This window comes from Mirounga angustirostris, unplaced genomic scaffold (assembly GCF_029215605.1).
Source record: "Mirounga angustirostris isolate CCGP_5_RB_7025 unplaced genomic scaffold, mMirAng1.0.hap1 SCAF_13, whole genome shotgun sequence".
Lineage (NCBI taxonomy): Eukaryota > Metazoa > Chordata > Mammalia > Carnivora > Phocidae > Mirounga > Mirounga angustirostris.
In genome coordinates, this window is record NW_026991721.1 from 67,134,614 (window position 1) to 67,153,725 (window position 19,112).

The 19,112-nt window shown below is 41.5% G+C and overlaps 1 protein-coding gene across 1 annotated transcript in view; it reads right to left on the reverse strand.

The window, feature by feature from the left end:
* The window catches only part of GRM5 (glutamate metabotropic receptor 5), a 599,714-nt gene that overhangs the window by 43,104 nt on the left and 537,498 nt on the right, over positions 1-19,112 (reverse strand). The window contains exon 8 of the mRNA XM_064575895.1: positions 8,267-9,206. Within this exon, the coding sequence (XP_064431965.1) occupies positions 8,267-9,206 (940 nt within the window). The remainder of the gene's footprint in view (positions 1-8,266; positions 9,207-19,112) is intronic.

The window sequence follows — 19,112 nt, forward strand, 5'->3', positions numbered from 1 at the left end:
CCCATTCATCTCAGTTTTTCTCAGTTCAGGCTACAAAATATGAAAAGCTGGGCTGGGGACCATTGTTGGATGGTTATCTGCATGTGCCCTGAAGCCAGCCCATCTTTACTGGAAGCCTGCCTCTTCTACCGGCTCTCTTCATGGATTTGAGCAAGTAAATTACCCTCTGCTTACCTCAGTTGCCTTATCAGGAAAATGAGGATTGTTTTGAGGCTTAAAAGAGTTAATCCGTATAAGGATTTCGAACAGCACTGGGCCCATCACCAAGTGCTCAATGAATATAATTACTTACTATCCTCCACCCTTCTTTGTGTTCACTGTCAAATGCCAGTGTCATTCACGCGTCTTTATTCGTATATCCACCCATCTATCCATTTATTCAACCAACATTTTTGAGTGCTAACCACGTGCCTGGCACTGGGCTGGGTTCCAATGAACCAGAAAATGAAAGACATGGACCTTGTGCTTAGTAAGTTCACACGATAGTGTGTGTGTGTGTGTCTGCTCACACTCATGCATATCATGTGTGTAAGGGAGTCTTACAGTTAAACATGGAATTGCAACACAGGGTGATGAATGTGCTGGAGGGAGAAGCATATGGCTCGTTTGGATCATAAAGAGTGGGACCTAATGTGGTCTCAGAGGGTCAGGACAGGTTTGCAGGTAGAAGGGGTATCAAAGCCGAGTGTGATTTAGCCAAGTGAGAGTTGAGGGTAGTGGGGCAGGTGTATTTTATAACACATTAGCTGCACTGATAGAAGCCTGAAAGCAAGAAAAGTGAATGGGTACGAATGGAAAGTCAAGGAGGGAGGGACTAGACGCCAGGCTGGCTGGGGTAAGTCTCATACCACCAGGGGCCTTTCCTGCCACGGAAGGGGAAAGAAGTCTGGCTCTAACCTATCCTCGCTGGGGAAGCCCTGAGGATGGCTAAGTAGGCATAAAGTATTTAAATAGTATCTATTGCTGGAACTGGATCCTTTGGGTGGTGTTTCTAATTCTCCACGTGTAGAATTTGCTGCTTCTGCCTCTGGGCTCTTCTGCTCCCCCGTAGACTCCTATCACAGCACTCTATCACTTTATTGAACCTAACCTGTTTCCAGTTCTGTTACGGAAGACTGAGAACTCCTCAAAGACTGTTTCTTATTCTCTGTGTCCCCAGAATCTACTTGGCACACAGCAGGCCTCCAAGGAAGCTTGATGAAAAACAAAAAGTTTGCTTGTAGCAAAAAATATTTTTTCTTATATTTTTCGAACCAAGTATTATCAGATAAAATCTGGGCAATCAAGTCCACAAAGTGAGTAGTTCTGCTCCCTGTAATGGCAGTGTGAGCCCTAAGAGCTGCGGCCCACCCGAATAAGACTCTGTCACTGAGCACTGTTGTGTGTCAGGCACGGGACTAGGTGCCAAGGAAGACAGAGAACTTCTGCTAAGACAGCATCAGGTAGCTACACCAAACAACCCCATCCCGGGCCCCTAGGGCCTATCACAGTGCCTGACAATGTTCAGTTCTGTTTGTATCAGTAATAAATGAAGAAGGTGTGAGGAATGCGTGCTAAATGTTCTGAGAGTCCAGATGAGGGAAAATCTGTGAGACAGTTTAATCTGATAGGGTTTCAGTGGGGAAGCTGGGCCCTGGAAGAGAAAAACAACATGGAAAGATGGAAGAGGCAGGGGATTCTAAAGAGGAAGAGATAACACGAACGTCCCTTCATATGGACTAATAACTCCTTAATGAAATCTAAGCAGATGGAACTCATCAAAGCTCTGAGCATCTTTGGGGTATATTGGCATTCACACAAGAGAACCAACTTTCCAGGCAAATTATAATTTGGGCGATGGACGTGAAAGGGCTAGCGGTTGCTTTAGCAGATAGTCTGAATGGGCTCTCATGACAATGTCAATGAAAGCAAAGTAAATTAGTTAATTAAAACAAAAGCGGCAAATGAGAGTTTCTAAAATTAAGGTGGAGGCAGGGAGAATGTTTCTGCTGCTGAGGAGAATCCCCAGCGAGGCTTTTACCTTCTGAGAAAATGTATGGTCTGGAACTACAGCCTCTGTCATTAATGTAGCTATGAAATGCCCACTGCATCTGAGAACCTCAGCCCCACGGCTCTGGAAATTCTGAATCTTGTAGAGCCAGAACTTTAGACTCATCACATTCAGTGCTTTCTTTAGGTCAGAAGGGGTTTTGTGCTCTTTTGTCAATTTGCAGCTGAAGTGAAGTCCTTCCACGGAAGCACGGCATCATCTGCTTGACAATGGTTTGATACTGCACCACGTCGTGCGGGAAAATTAGTGTCTAGAACCAAGATGTTAATCACAGGGACCTCTATACATTGATGGCATAAATAGTATGTTTCTATATAAAAAAAAACCTATAGTGACTCACTCCTGTTTAAACAAAAATCTCCCTTTGCTATTTCAGTGAATTGAATGAGTGGCTCTAGGCACTTTTCTTTTGGGGGCTCTAGGGTGAGCATATTTCACTTCCCAGAAAACTGCTAGATCTCTTAGCACTGGCTCCATTTTTCCCTGAGGTGCTCAGAGAACAAAAGTGACAGTCTCCATGACCAGAGGTGGGAATTGGCTCCTTCTGTCGCCCTCTCACTGACAATAGGAATAGCTCTCCAGTGGCCCAGAAACACATCTTCTCTTTGGCTATGATGATATTTTCCATCATGATTCCCCTTTCTAGTATTAATGCTCCAGAAAGTTAAGAGAGTTACCTGAAAAAAATAGTCCTGTGTTCAACAAGTGTGCGGAATGATTGAAAAGAATGAATGAATGAATGAATGATTGGTTTCTACACTGCAAAACTTCTCAGTGTTTATCCCTAAACACAGTCACACTATTTTAAAGGACTAGTCAGAGTGCTTTCAAACTTGTTTGACCAAATACTTTTTTTTTTTTTTTCATAGAACAATTTGTGAGACTAGCTTTCTAAAGAATACATTCTGGGGAAGGCTCAGCTCTAAGGCCAATGAGCTGTAAGACCTGAGTTGAGAGCTGAGTGTAACGGGTCACGACTGTGGGTGAGGGTTCTAACCACACTGGACCTCAAGTTCCCCGTTTGAAAAATGGGAAAGATTACCGCTTCTCCTTTCAATATTTTGTGACCACTGGGTAATTCTCCTACCATTATTACTACCATTGTCACTACGAGGTACTATCATTTTCCATGGTAGACACTATTCATGCGCACTTGACACCCCCTTCTGAACCCCCTCAGTTTCCATTATAGGAGATATAAAAGCTAAATGCATGCTTTTTTCCTACTCTCTTGCAGCTAGGGGTATCTACAGGAGACAGTTTTGGTCAATGAGACAGAAAGGCAGTTATGGGATCCTGAGAAGACAATTGTTTTCCCTAATGAAAGGATGCAACACATGGAGCCACTGAACAACCATGAGTAAAAAGGTCCAGAGAGGACGCCTGGGTGGCTCAGTTGGTTAAGCATCTGCCTTCTGCTCAGGTCATGATCCCAGGGTCCTGGTATTGAGCCCCACGTCAGACTCCCTGCTCAGCTTCTCTCTCTCTCGGCTTTTCCCCCTGGCTTATGCACTCTCTCTCTCCCTCACACTCTCTTTCTCTCAAATAAATAAATAAAATCTTAAAAAACAAAAGACCCAGAGAACAGCGGAGATGTTGGCTCTGAGCCAACATCTGAACCACTGAGCATTGGAAGACCACGAGGAGCTGTCTACGTGTTTCTTGTAACATGAGGGAAGTGAAACCTATACAAATCATAAAAGTCTCTGAAAATCAGGCTTTCCCTTACCTGCAGCTGAACACATTTCTAAAGATTTACCTACCATTTATTGAGTGCTTTCTGTGTGTTAATACTAAGGATTTAACACATATCGCTTCATTACTCTCACAACAGGGATCATTATCTACCATTTTACAGTTGAGGAAACAGACTGGTGTACCTTGTTCAAATTCACACTTCTAGTTTGAATCCACGTGTGGCTCCAGAGCCAGATCTATACACTAGTTTGCTATATTTGCATCTACTGTCTCTACGTCCACTGCTCCAAGAGTGTGTCCTAACTTTTGGAAACACAGTCACTATAACCGTGAGAGGTATTACTTTCATTCTAACGTATGCAATTCATGTCATCTTTAAAATGGAGCCCTAGCTGTCTGCCATGAGATGCCTTTTCAAACAGGGCCCAGACCCAGTCTGGGTTTATAGTAGCTTGCCTCTCCATGTAACAGATGGAAGAAAGCAGAACCAGGCTGGGCCTAGCATAGCAGCTGCTTCTCTCCAAAGACCTACAGTCAGAGATCTAAGTTAACTATTTAAGTTCCCTGTAAATCCCAATAGATGGGCTCATTGGCATATTACAGAATTCAAGCCTGAGAAGCCCAACTAATGAAGGTAATTTAGATTAAAATGTGAAAGTATTAGAAGCATCCAAGTTCACTTCTTTCCCCATTATTTAAATCCTAGAGATAGATAATGTGATACACACTGGACTTTATAAACTAAAAGGGAAGATAAATCCATATATAACCAGTTATATCTTACAATGTGATAAATACCATATTAACATTCTGAACATCTTGATGTTGGATCACAGAAAAGAATTACTTAGTGTGAGAGACCATGGGAAACCTAGAGGAAAATAATTTTAGTTTGGATCTAAATTATTTTGTAGGATTATAGCTAAAAGAGGGTGGCTGGTAGGGGATGTGTGTGATGCAAGGGTACTATAGCTTTTTCTGGCTTTTCTTCTCCATATTAAAGGTAGGTTCCAGCAAAAAAGAAGTCATTATATAATCAGACTATAGCCTGTCTCAGCCATAATAGACCAGCATTTGCCAGAACTAAGTGCAGGAAACTCAACAAGTGCCAAAGGTCCCTCCTCACTATCTTTGATATTCTAATACCCAAACGTACTGACTGCAAAATCCAATCATCAAGGACTACATGGCTCTGTAGGGAAAACAAGTTAAAATATTGCCAAAAATCCTGAGAATTTCTGTTTCCTATTTGCACTATCAGTAAATTTTGTTATTTATATTGCCCCTTATTTACTAAAGTAGAGAGGAAATAGTTGAAAATAGTAACCTAATGTAACTAGAGGTATGTTAGAATTGTAGCAAAACATGAGATCAATGGATGGGATTGATGACCTGATTCGTGAGGAGAAACTGAGGACCACGGGAGTGCAGGGGATACTTGTAATAGAGATCACAGTAGGGTTCATGTTATGAAAGGTAGTAGAACCACTAGGGGATAGTAGTATGCACACCTGAACACAAGCAAGAAATACCCCCCACATTCCTACCTTCCCAAATTTATTTGCTCAATAAATATACCAAAGATTATCTTGTCTTCTATGCATCTAGTGCCCTTCTTGGTACTTCCAGACACTGGAGGCACAGTGATGACAAGGGAGACAAGGCTCCCACTCCTAAGGAGCTCACCTTGCTTAAATTAGGACAAAGGGTGTGTTCTACAATCTGGCAAGGAACTAGACCATGTCAAAATGGAGATGCTCTGGAAAGGTCAGGCTGTGTAATCAATAGGTCTATAGACCTATACTGCATTTTACGATGCTCTCTCTGTTATTAGGATTATCCTGGTTGCATTCCTGACACAGAGACTTTCAAGGGTGGAAGAAGACTGACAATTGTTAACGTAGTTAAAAATAACAGCAAACACACACTTACGAAGTGCTTACTGCATGGCATATACTTTACATGTATTTTCTCATGGTAGATGAACCATGAGAGACTATGGACTCTGAGAAACAAACTGAGGGTTTCAGAGGGGAGGGGTGTGCGGTGATGGGTTAGCCCGGTGATGGGTATTAAGGAGGGCACATATTGCATGGAGCACTGGGTGTTATATGAAAACAATGAATCATGGAACACTACATCAAAAACTAATGATGTACTGTATGGTGACTAACATAATAAAAAAATACTTTACATGTGTTTACTCATTTAGTCTTACAACCCTGTATGAAGGCTGTGTTTCATTATGTCCATTCATCAGAGGAGGAAAGCAAGGCATAGAGAGGCTAAGGGATGTGCCTACGGTTCCACAGCTGGTAGGTGATGCTGCCAATATTCAGTCCCAGAGCTGCCTGACTCTGTACTCTGACACCTTCAGTAAAGTATCTACTGTGTACCTGGCCTTTACGCATATATTGTTTCTTTCACTCTTTACAATCCTCTGAGGCAGGTGATATGATCTCAGTTTGGCAGATGAAGAAACTCAGGCTCAGAGAGAAGAATGGCAGCGCCACGGTTCAGACTCAGGAGAAACTGGCTACAAAGTCAGTGCTTTTCCCCATCGCTCCACACTGTCTAAGGAGCCTGTCTGAAGGGAGTGTTTGGGTTGCTTCGGCACAGGCTCACAATTCCACCCCTCTCACAACCTGTTTGTATTACCTATCAGGATGCCTTGGAAGGTTTTATTTGAAGAGATAGTTTGGTAAAAGAGAAGTCTGGAAAATAAATCTTCTTAGACAAAATAAAAGGCTGATCTTGCAGAAGTTTCAGGAAGAAAACATTCTAGAGAGGAGTCAGGAAAGCAGATGGAAAATATTCTGGCAGTTTAGAGAGATGAAAGGCCTTCTGTGGATAGACCATGACATTGCCACGATTTATTGAAGAAATAGAAGACACAGTTATTTGCCCCAAGATTTACAATTTAGTTAAATACCTTGCTCAGTGTACACGGAAAGAGATGAGAGGCATACAGGAATTAGAAAAAAAATTAAAAGAGGCAAGGATACAAGTTAATAACACAAATAAATTAAGCTATGTGATTAAGTACCTTATGAGTGCTTTTCAATCCTCAGAAGATACAGTATCTTTACCATCACTATTATTCAGGATTTGAAGAATTAGGGCTGATAGAAAGGTGGGACTTTCCATGCAGGCTAAATTATGGCATAAGAGAATTGTTCAAGAAATAATATTTAGCTATTTATCTTCCATTTGAAAGATGTTTATCTTTCATTTATTTATCAGGCTTTATGAAAATTGTAAAATCTCTGTAGAGTAAGCAGATGATATCCTGACTAGCTCTTCTGATAGGTACTTCTTAAATGGAGGGAGTCCTTATTCCCAGGAACAATCTATGTAGCCTTTTTAATACCTCCAAATTTGTTCCCAAGCCACTGATAAGATGATCTCATTGCCCCCATGTTGGGAAGTTATTAGTTGTACTAATTTCACATCCGCCCCTCACAGAGGCCACAGTCTTCTCTTCCCCTGAGAAGCAGGGAAGGAGAAGTGGTTACTAGCCAGGCTTACCACTAGCATAAGTCTGAGCAGCTATTTGAGATGATAGGTTACACTTCAAGTTCTTAAAATTTGTCATATAGGTCTCTGGGACAGCATGGAATATGGCAATCTATGCTACCAGTATTCTCTAGATGTTTATTAAAGATACAGATCTCAATTGGCTAAAAAAAAATTATCTCATTGCCTTCTGAAATGACTTAGGAGGTATTTACCATATAAGGAAGTCCCTCGTGGTGGGGGAATTATTGGCTGATGGCTCCAGATTCTTTTCAGATGGGGCTTGACCCTTAAGTACTACCTGAGATACTAAACTTGAAGGGAGGGGTGGGACTATGGGCAACAGAGAAAACAGGAAACTAGCTAGTTGTTGTGGAAGATTATATGCAAGGTCACTTTTGCCTCGTTCGGATACTTAGTTATTTCCCAAAGAGTTCAGGTTGCCCATTAGGAACTAACACATGGAGTCTACATTCGCATGTCTCTATGGGATGGGCAGTCAAAGGGCTCTTCTGGGTTTGGGAAAGTTCAGGCACACAGCGCAGCCAGATACATAAGGCTCGTGGCACTCTGCTCAGCATAATCTTCTGTGTTAACAATAACCTTCTCTACTCTGTTCTGGTGAATTAGAATTTGGTCCATGATGTATTTCTGTCCCCTCAGGACCTGGAGGTCCTTGCCTTGGCTTAATGACTTAACTGTACTCTCCCTGCCCTTTTGGACCTCATTTCCTTTCTGCTGAAACTCTGCTTTTTTTTTTTTTTTAATCCCAACTTCTCTGTCTCTGGCTTTGGCATAAGTAACTGGGGCCACATCCAATTAACCCCACAAAAACCATTCAATGAGAATACCCAAGACCCCTTTCCCCACACCCTGCCTCCCAGAGTTTAATTCACTCACATATTTCCCATTTAAAAGACCCAGGAAGCAAACGCCATTGCTTCAGCTATAGGGGCCAGTGCCCCACAACACCGCCCCACAACACCCCCCCACAACTTTTACCTTAGGGTTTCCCCAGAGGAGCCCCTCCTCTTCCACAGGTTGACCAGGCTGCTGGATCTGCTGGCTGCTGAGGATGACTTGCCATCCCCCACATGCATGCGCACCACGGTAGATGTGGTGAAGGCGCTGCGCACATTTCTCTCTGGTTTGGCCAGGATGATGTACACCTTCGGCACAAACATGCAGCCCAGTGCCACTGTGGCACTGAGACTGACTGAGAAACACATGGTGATGATTTTGTAGTTGCTGCCAAAGTAGATTGGCACAAAGGCCAGCCATATAATGCAGGTGGTGTACATTGTGAAGGCGATATACTTGGCCTCGTTGAAGTTAGCTGGAACATTTCTGGTCTTGAAAGCATAGAAGGTACAGCTCAAAATCAGCAAACCATTGTATCCAAGAGGAGTGACAACACCTAGGTTGGTGGTATTACAGATCAGGTAGACCTCTCGAATGCTTGGGTAGTCGTGCATTATATCAGGAGGCTCCATTATAAAGAGGGCAACGATGATGCCCAACTGAATGCATATAAGAATGAAAGCAATCACCAGCTGGGCACAGGCACTCATGAACCTGGGCTTTTTGGTACAGATCTTCTTCTTGCTGCCGGCCAGGATCCTTGCAATACGATTGGTCTTGGTCACAAGGGCTGAGTAGCTCATGGCTGGGGAAAGACCAATACCAATTCTCTGAAGGTAGCAATAAATCTGTTTGGGCTTTGCGATGAGGCAGAAGGTACATAAGTAACCCAGGCAGATGCCAGCAAGGATGATATAGCAGAGTTCCCTACTGGAGGACTTGACTACTGGTGTATCACGGTAAATGATGAAGACTGCAGTGACAAACAGGGTGGCTAGCAGGCCGAGGCAGGCAAACACCACAGCTGCAATGGGCTCAGGGTCACCCCAGCGGAGATACTGTACTGGGATCAAGTCACAACCTGCAGAGACACAGACACATATCAAAAAAAAAGGGAAGGAACATTTACTTGGGTCCACCTAAGTAAACCGCCTAAGTTACAAGCAGCTGCTTATGACCCTTTCACTTTGACTCCAATCTACCTTTCTAATCTCGGTATCCTATGCTACTCAGTTCTTCATATATTCATTCATAAATATATATTTTTATAATATCACATACCCTGTGATAGGAGCTGTTCTAGGTTCTGAAAACAAAATGGTGAAGACCTTGCTCCCTGCTCTCCTAAGAAATAACTGGGGAGGGAGTGCTTCTAAGTAATTACTTACAGCTGTGATAAGGGCCACTAAGAAGGACAGCATGATTCCTAATGTAGTCTGTGGGAGCAATCAAAGCCTCCTTCAACAGCATTGAGCAAATGGAAGTGTTGTTTTGATAAGTTTGGGCATCCAGTAGGTTTGGCACATGGAGATTAATTGTAAGGAAAGAGCTTGGGGGAACTGGAGGCATGAAAGGAGGCCGCCGTACAGGTGGGTTGAATGGCCTAGATAAGGCTGGGAGGTAGGCAGGGAAGGGATCTTGCAGGGCAGAGAGGCCTAGATCAATAGGAAATCATTGGAGGGATCTATATACAGGAGAGGAAAGACATGGTCAGATCTATTTTAAACACTCTTGGTTGCTGTGTGCATCTGGGATGAGATAAAGGTGTAGACAGATTTGAATATTATTTGAAGCAATATAAAGAGCTTAAGTGGGTGTGGGGCTCCTTGAGAGGTCAAGACATCAAGGATGACCAACATTGGATCCATCTATGCTATCCTTGAATCCACTGTATACAAAGGTTAGGATTTTCAGAGAATTGTATGGTTCCAATGTTACAGAAGAGAAGATACTTTATAAAAAAAGGGGGGCAGCAAAGGCAAAGTGACCCCAAAGGCAAACAATTGGTCTGTGTGGGAAGTGCCAACACTCCAAAAATTATTCTTGACTCATGGCTTGCAGGTTTTTATATCACTTCATTCACATCAGAAAAAAATGACAAAACTTGGCATCATTTGGGCTATGTACCTTCTTTTCACATTTCTTTACGATAGTGATTCTCAAACTTGGCTGCACACTGGAATCACCCAGAGACATTTAAAAAAATACTGTGGCCTGGGTCTCACTGTCAGAGTTTCTGATTTAACTGGTCTGGACATCAGGATTTTTAACAGACACTCCAAGTGATTCTAAACATGCAGCCAAAGTTGAGAACCACTACTCTAGAAGGGTCATTTGTGTGTGTGTGTGTGTGTGTGTGTGTGTGTGTGTGTAAAGTAGCATTTGTTACATTTAACAGAAACATAGAAATAAAGAAACTGTATTGAGTGAGCAGGAAAGGAGTTAAACAATCTGGAGCATTGGATATTTAAGGAACAAGGCAGAGATAACTAATTGCCTGAAAATATCCATTCTCCCCTTTATTCTCAGCAACAGATCTCTAATTTCATTTGGGGCTGGTAAAGGGTGCAGCTACACTACATTTTCCAGCAACCTTTGCAGTCAGAGGTGCTATGTGACTAGGTTTTAGCCAGAAAGATGTCAGCAGGGAACTCCTTATAGAAAAATGACTCATATTGGAGAATATGTTTTTTGCCCTTCTTGGCTTTCTCCTTCTCCTGCCTGGAATATAAAGATGGTGGCTAGAGCTCCAGCAGTTATCTTGGAATATAAGGTAACTTTAAGGACAGAAAATGTGTTCTGAGCTTTGGAAGAGAATCCCTGTTAACCATGGAATCACTAGCTCTAGACTATGGACCTCATATTTGCCTTGTTTAAGCTACTTCCACCCCCCTCCCTGATATATGTAGCCAAACCAAATCCTAACTGGTACAGGTATAAGATTTTCCTATTAAATTCCCATATTTCACAATAAAGGTGTTGGAGTAAGAGGCTTTGAATATACCAAAGTTACTTGGAGGTAAGGGAGACAACAATAAGTAATGATAGCAAAGAAGCATGTGGTTCTTTCAAAATATGTCTAAGGGCAGCTTTTGTAAAAAGGAAAGGAAATATTCTCTGTCCCTTATTTCCCAGTCTCTTTCTTCAAGATCTCAGACTTCAAATAGTACCATTAGTTTATTGTTAAAGTCATTATGGGTTTAATGGGATTTGTGAGTTAGCCTAGGATCTTCAGCACACTTTACAGAATTGTTTCTATGGGAAAATGCAGTCTTATTTTAAAAATCTGTGTGTTTAGAGGCCCCTGGGTAGCCAAGTTGGTTAAGCATCTGACTCTTGATTTCGGCTCAGGTCATGATCTCAAGGTCATGAGATCGAGCTCTGCATCAGGCTCCAAGCTAGGCATGGAGCCTGCTTAAGATTTTCTCTCTCCCCACCCTCTCTAAAACAAAACAAAACAAACAAAAAATAAATAAACAAAACCCCTGTGTATTTAATATTGAAACAAGGTGCTTTTAACTTAAAAAAATGTGGATCGCCCAGATTAAATATGAGACTGTCATTTTACATAATGTTATTAATTATAAATAAACACATATCTCATTGCTAATGAAGATAGCTGTATCCTTATTTTTAGGTAACTGTGTTCACATATGAGGCTTATATGTTGGAATTCAGTTTCTGAAATTTTAGTATACCATGGGGTTTAGCTTCGTATTTATAGATTTGCTCCTTGTAGAGACTATTTTACAATAGGAAAGTAGGGATTAATCAATCATTCCTATCTCTATTCTTCCATAATTTTTATTTAGAACAGTGATGTGACAATGAAATTTATTATCTACTGTAGTTAATTCTTTTTTATTTATTTATTTTTTTTATTCTTATGTTAATCCCCATACATTACATCATTAGTTTTAGATGAAGTGTTCCATGATTCATTGTTTGTGCATAACACTCAGTGCTCCATGCAGAATGTGCCCTCCACAATACCCAACACCAGGCTAACCCATCCTCCCACTCCCCTCCCCTCTAGAACCCTGTTTGTTTTTCAGAGTCCATCGTCTCTCATGGTTTGTCTACCCCTCCGATTTCCCCCGCTTCATTCTTCCCCTCCCGCTACCTTCTTCTTTTTTTTTTTCTTAACATATATTGCATTATTTGTTTCAGAGGTACAGATCTGAGATTCAAAAGTCTTGCACAATTCACAGCGCTTACCAGAGCACATACCCTCCCCAGTGTCTATCACCCAGTCCCCCCATCCCTCACACCCTACCCCCCACTCCAACAACTCAGTTTGTTTCCTGCGATTAAGAATTCCTCATATCAGTGAGATCATATGATACATGTCTTTCTCTTTTTGACTTATTTCACTCAACATAATACCCTCCAGTTCCATCCACGTCGTTGCAAATGGCAAGATCTCATTCATTTTGATGGCTGCATAATATTCCATTGTATATATATACCACTAGTTCTTTATCCATTCATCTGTCGATGGACATCTTGGCTCTTTCCACAGTTTGGCTATTGTGGACATTGCTGCTATAAACATCGGGGTGCACGTACCCCTTCAGATCCCTACTTTTGTATCTTTGGGGTAAATACCCAGTAGTGCAATTGCTGGATCATATGGTAGCTCTATTTTCAACTTTTTGAGGAACCTCCATACAGTTTTCCAGAGTGGCTGCACCAGCTTGCATTCCCACCAACAGTGGAGGAGGGTTCCCCTTTCTCCGCACCCCGCCAACATCTGCCGTTTCCTGAATTGTTAATTTTAGCCATTCTGACTGGTGTGAGGTGGTATCTCATTGAAGTTTTGATTTGGATTTCCCTGATGCTGAGCGATATTGAGCACTTTTTCATGTGTCTGTTGGCCATTTGGATGTCTTCTTTGGAAAAATGTCTGTTCATGTCTTCTGCCCATTTCTTGATTGGATTCTTTGTTCTTTGGGTGTTGAGTTTGATGAGTTCTTTATAGATTTTGGATACTAGACCTTTATCTGATACGTCATTTGCAAATATCTTCTCCCATTCTGTTGGTTGTCTTTTGGTTTTGTTGACTGTTTCCTTTGCTGTGCAAAAGCTTTTTATCTTGATGAAGTCCCAATAGTTCATTTTTGCCCTTACTTCCCTTGCCTTTGGCGATGTTTCTAGGAAGAATTTGCTTCGGCTGAGGTCAAAGAGGTTGCTGCCTGTGTTCTCCTTTAGGATTTGGATGGACTCCTGTCTCACATTGAGGTCTTTCAACCATTTGGAGTCTATTTTTGTGTGTGCTGTACAGAAAGGGTCCAGTTTCATTTTTCTGCATGTGGCTATCCAATTTTCCCAACACCATTTGTTGAAGAGACTGTCTTTGTTCCATTGGACATTCTTTCCTGCTTTGTCGAAGATGAGTTGACCATAGAGTTGAGGGTCCATTTCTGGGCTCTCTATTCTGTTCCATTGAGCTATGTGTCTGTTTTTGTGCCAGTACCATGCTGTCTTGATGATGACAGCTTTGTAATAGAGCTGGAAGTCTGGAATTGTGATGCCGCTGGCTTTGCTTTTCTTTTTCAACATTCCTCTGGCTATGCAGGGTCTTTTCTGGTTCCATACAAATTTGAGGATTATTTGTTCCATTTGTTTGAAAAAAGTGGATGGTATTTTGATGGGGATTGCATTGAATGTGTAGATTGCTCTAGGTAGCATTGACATCTTCACAATAGTTGTTCTTCCAATCCATGAGCATGGAAAGTTTTTCCATTTCTTTGTGTCTTCCTCAATTTCTTTCATGGTATTTTATAGTTTTCTGAGTACAGATCCTTTGTCTCTTTGGTTAGATTTATTCCTAGGTATCTTATGGTTTTGGGTGCAATTGTAAATGGGATCGACTCCTTAATTTCTCGTTCTTCTGTCTTGTTGTTGGTGTATAGGAATGCCACTGACTTCTGTGCATTGATTTTATATCCTGCCACTTGACTGAATTCCTGTATGAGTTCTAGCAGTTTTGGGGTGGAGTCTTTTGGGTTTTCCACAGAAAGTATCACATCATCTGCAAAGAGTGAGAGTTTGACTTCTTCTTTGCCAATCTGGATGCCTTTGATTTCTTTTTGTTGTCTGATTGCTGTGGCTAGGACTTCCAAAACTATGTTGAATAGCAGTGGTGATAGTGGACATCCCTGCCGCGTTCCTGACCTTAGGGGGAAAGCTCTCAGTTTTTCCCCATTGAGAATAATATTTGCTGTAGGTTTTTCATAGATGGCTTTTATGATATTGAGGTATGTACCCTCTATGCCTATACTCTGAAGAGTTTTGATCAAGAAAGGATGCTGTACTTTGTCAAAAGCTTTTTCTGCATCTATTGAGAGGATCATATGGTTCTTGTTCTTTCTTTTGTTAATGTATTGTATCACATTGATTGATTTGCAGATGTTGAACCAACCTTGCAGCCCAGGGATAAATCCCACTTGGTCATGGTGAATAATCCTTTTAATGTACTGTTGGATCCTATTGGCTAGTATTTTGGTGAGAATTTTTGCATCCATATTCATCAGGGATATTGGTCTGTAATTCTCCTTTTTGATGGGGTCTTTGTCTGGTTTTGGGATCAAGGTAATGCTGGCCTCATAAAATGAGTTTGGAAGTTTTCCTTCCATTTCTATTTTTTTGGAACAGTTTCAGAGGGATAGGTATTAATTCTTGAAATGTTTGGTAGAATTCCCCTGGGAAGCCATCTGGGCCTGGGCTTTTGTTTTTTGGGAGATTTTTGATGACTGCTTCAATTTCCTTAGTGGTTATAGGTCTGTTCAGATTTTCTATTTCATCCTGGTTCAGTTTTGGTAGTTGATACATCTCTAGGAATGCATCCATCTCTTCCAGGTTATCTAATTTGCTGGCATAGAGTTGCTCATAATATGTTCTTATAATTGTTTGTATTTCTTTGGTGTTGGTTGTGATCTCTCCTCTTTCATTCATGATTTTGTTGATTTGGGTCATTTCTCTTCTCTTTTTGATAAGTCTGGCCAGGGGTTTATCAATCCTGTTAATTCTTTCAAAGAACCAGCTCCTAGTTTCATTGATCTGTTCTACTGTTCTTTTGGTTTCTATTTCATTGATTTCTGCTCTGATCTTTATTATTTCTCTTCTCCTGCTGGGTTTAGGCTTTATTTGCTGTTCTTTCTCCAGCTCCTTTAGGTGTAGGGTTAGGTTGTGTACTTGAGACCTTTCTTGTTTCTTGAGAAAGACTTGTATTGCTATATACTTTCCTCTTAGGACTGCCTTTGCTGCATCCCAAGGATTTTGAATAGTTGTGTTTTCATTTTCATTGGTTTCCATGTATTTTTTTAATTCTTCTTTAATTTCCTGGTTGACCCATTCATTCTTTAGTAGGATGCTCTTTAGCCTCCATGTATTTGAGTTCTTTCCGACTTTCCTCTTGTGATTGAGTTCTAGTTTCAAAGCATTGTGGTCTGAAAATAGGCAGGGAATGTTCCCAATCTTTTGGTACCAGTTGAGACCTGATTTATGACCTAGGATGTGATCTATTCTGGAGAATGTTCCATGGGCACTAGAGAAGAATGTGTATTCCGTTGCTTTGGAGTGGAATGTTCTGAATATGTCTGTGAAGTCCATTTGGTCCAGTGTGTCATTTAAAGTCTTTATTTCCTTGTTGATCTTTTGCTTAGATGATCTGTCCATTTCAGTTAGGGGGATGTTAAAGTCCCCCACTATTATTGTATTGTTGTCAATGTGTTTCTTTGCTTTTGTTATTAATTGCCTTATATAATTGGCTGCTCCTATGTTAGGGGCATAGATATTTACAATTGTTAGATCTTCTTGTTGGATAGACCCTTTAAGTAGGATATAGTGTCCTTCCTCATCTTTTATTATAGTCTTTGGTTTAAAATCTAATTTGTCTGATAGAAGGATTGCCACCCCAGCTTTCTTTTGGTGTCCATTAGAATGGTAAATGGTTTTCCATCCCCTCACTTTCAATCTGGGGGTGTCTTTGGTTCTAAAATGAATCTCTTGCAGACAGCATATTGATGGGTCCTGTTTTTTAATTCAGTCTGTTAGCCTGTGTCTTTTGATTGGGGCATTTAGCCCATTTACATTCAGGGTAACTATTGAAAGATAGGAATTTAGTGCCATTGTATTGCCTGTAAGGTGACTGTTACCGTATATTGTCTATGTTCCTTTCTGGTCTATGTTGCTTTTAGGCTCTCTCTTTGCTTAGAGGACCCCTTTCAAGATTTCCTGTAGAGCTGGTTTTGTGTTTGCAAACTCCTTTAGTTTTTGTTTGTCCTGGAAGCTTTTTATCTCTCCTTCAATTTTCAATGACAGTCTAGCTGGATAGAGTATTCCTGGCTGCATATTTTTCTCATTTAGTGCTCTGAATATATCCTGCCAGTCCTTTCTGGCCTGCCAGGTCTCTGTGGATAGGTCTGTCGCCAATCTAATGTTTCTACCCTTGTAGGTTACATATCTCTTCTCCTGAGCTGCTTTCAGGATTTTCTCTTTGTCTATAAGACTCGTAAGTTTTACTATTAGATGTCAGGGAGTTGACCTATTTTTATTGATTTTGAGAGGGGTTCTCTGTGCTTCCTAGATTTTGATGCCTGTTTCTTTCCCCAAATTAGGGAAGTTCTCTGCTATAATTTGCTCCATTATACCTTCTGCCCCTCTCTCTCTTTCTTCTTCTTCTGGGATCCCAATTATTCTAATGTTGTTTCATCTTATGGTATCGCTTATCTCTCGAATTCTGCCCTCGTGATCCAGTAGTTGTTTATCTCTCTTTTTCTCAGCTTCTTTATTTTCCATTATTTCATCTTCTATATTACTGATTCTGTCTTCTGCCTCATTTATTCTAGCAGTTAGCGCCCCCATTTTTTATTGCACCTCATTAATAGCCTTTTTGATTTCTACTTGGTTGGATTTTAGCTCTTTTACTTCTCCAGAAAGGGTTTCTCTAATCACTTCCATATTTTTTTTAAAGCCCAGCTAGTATCTTTAAAGTGATGATTCTGAACTCTAGATCTGACATCATACTAATGTCCGTATTCAGTAGGTCCCTGGCAGTTGGTACTACCTCTTGTTCTTTTTGTTGAGGTGATTTTTTCCATCTTGTCATTTTGTGCAGAGGAGAATAGATGAATGAGAGAACAAAATGTAGCAGAGTAACAATGTCCCCAGAAAATATACTGTAAACAAATCAGAAAAGACCTGAAGCAGTGGGATAAGAAAGGGAAAGAGAGAAAAAAGAAAAAGAAGAAAAAGAAAAAGATAAAGATAAAAACAAAAACAAACAAAACAAAACAACAACAACAACAATAAACAATCTGGTATATAGATCAGTGCCACACACTAGATTTGGGGTGTATTTTGGTCTTTTAGAAGAAAGTGCCTCCCAAAATTTTAAAGAAAGAAAAACTTATATATGTACAAAAATAAGGGTTGATATGATGAAGGGATGGAATATGACTGTAAAAATGGAAATTATAAAAAATTTTATAAAAGGAATTGATAAGAAGTTGTTTGAAAAAAGAAAGAAGAGGATTTAAAAAAAAGAAAAAAAGAAAAAGAAAAAAAAAGGGAGAGGATGTGATCAGGCAGGGGAATAGAAAACACCATATACTAGAGATTTAGGGTATATTTTAATCTGTTAGAAGAAACTATCTCAAAATTTTAAAGAGAGAACAACTTATATATATAAGCCAAAAATATGGGTAACTACTATGAAGGGATAGAATATGACTCTAAAAATGAAAAATAAAAATGTTTTTTTTTTTTAAAAAGGGATTGATAAGATGTTGGTTGAAAAAGGGAAAAAGAAAAATTCAAAAAGCAATAAAAAGACAAAAAGACAGTTAAAAAAAAATTAACTTTAAAAGACTAAAGAATCATGGTAAAAAAAGCCGTGAATTCTAAGTGCAGTAGTCCCCTAGTGCTGGAGTTCTGCCATTCACATTGATCGGTAAACTTGGTCTTGGCTGGCTGTTCTCGCTGATATTCTGGGGAGGGCCTGTTGCCGTGGTTTCCAAATGTCTCTGCCGGAGGCGGAATTGCCCCACCCTTGCCCCCTCACGGCTAAGTAATCTGCTCGGGTTTGGTCTCCGGGGCTTTTGTTCCCTGCGAGCTTTCCGTACAACTTTGGAGGATGGGAGTGAAAATGGCGGCCTCCCAATCTCCACCCCAGAGGAGCCAAGAACTCAGGGCCCCGCTCCTCAGTGAGCCCCCAGAGAAAAGCCGTCAGCCACTCCCGTCTTCCCGGTCTCCGGCCGCTCTCCGTGCTCACCCGGCCTGTGACTGCGCGCCTCTATCTCTGGCACCCGACCCCGGGTGGAGTCTCCAAACCCAGGAGATCCCTGTGGTGCACTCCTGCACCTCTCCTCCCCGGGGAAAAAGGTGAGTCTCCCCGGATCTGCCACTTGTTGGGTCCCTGCTGGAGGAGCAGTGGCCCGACTGTACCACGGATCACGGTTTATGGCCACCCCGAGCTGAGAGCCCGCGCCTGGGCTCTGCCTCTGCAGCCGGCTTCCCTGCTCCGTTACCTGGGAGCTCTGCCACACTCAGGCACCCCCGGTCTTTCTGTGACCCCGAGGGTCCTGAGACCACACTGTCCCGGAGGGTTCCACCCCCCACTTAGCCACCAGAGTGACGTCCCTTGGTGGAGCAGACTTTTAAAAGTTCCAATTTTGTGCTCCGTGGCTCTATCACTTGCCAGAAGCGGCCGATGGAGGCCCCTCCCCCGCCGTCTATCCTCCCGAATATCGCCTCGGATTCACTTCTCCGCACGTCCTACCTTCCAGAAAGTGGTCGCTTTTCTGATGAGAGAGTTGTTGCTCTTCTTTTCTTCAATCTCCTGTTGAGTTTGTAGGTGTTCAGAATGGTTTGATCCCTATCCAGCTGAATTCCTGAGAGGAGACGAAATCCAGGTCTCCTACTCCTCCGCCATCTTGCTCCCCCCCCCCCACTGTAGTTAATTCTAAATTTTTTTTTTTTTAAG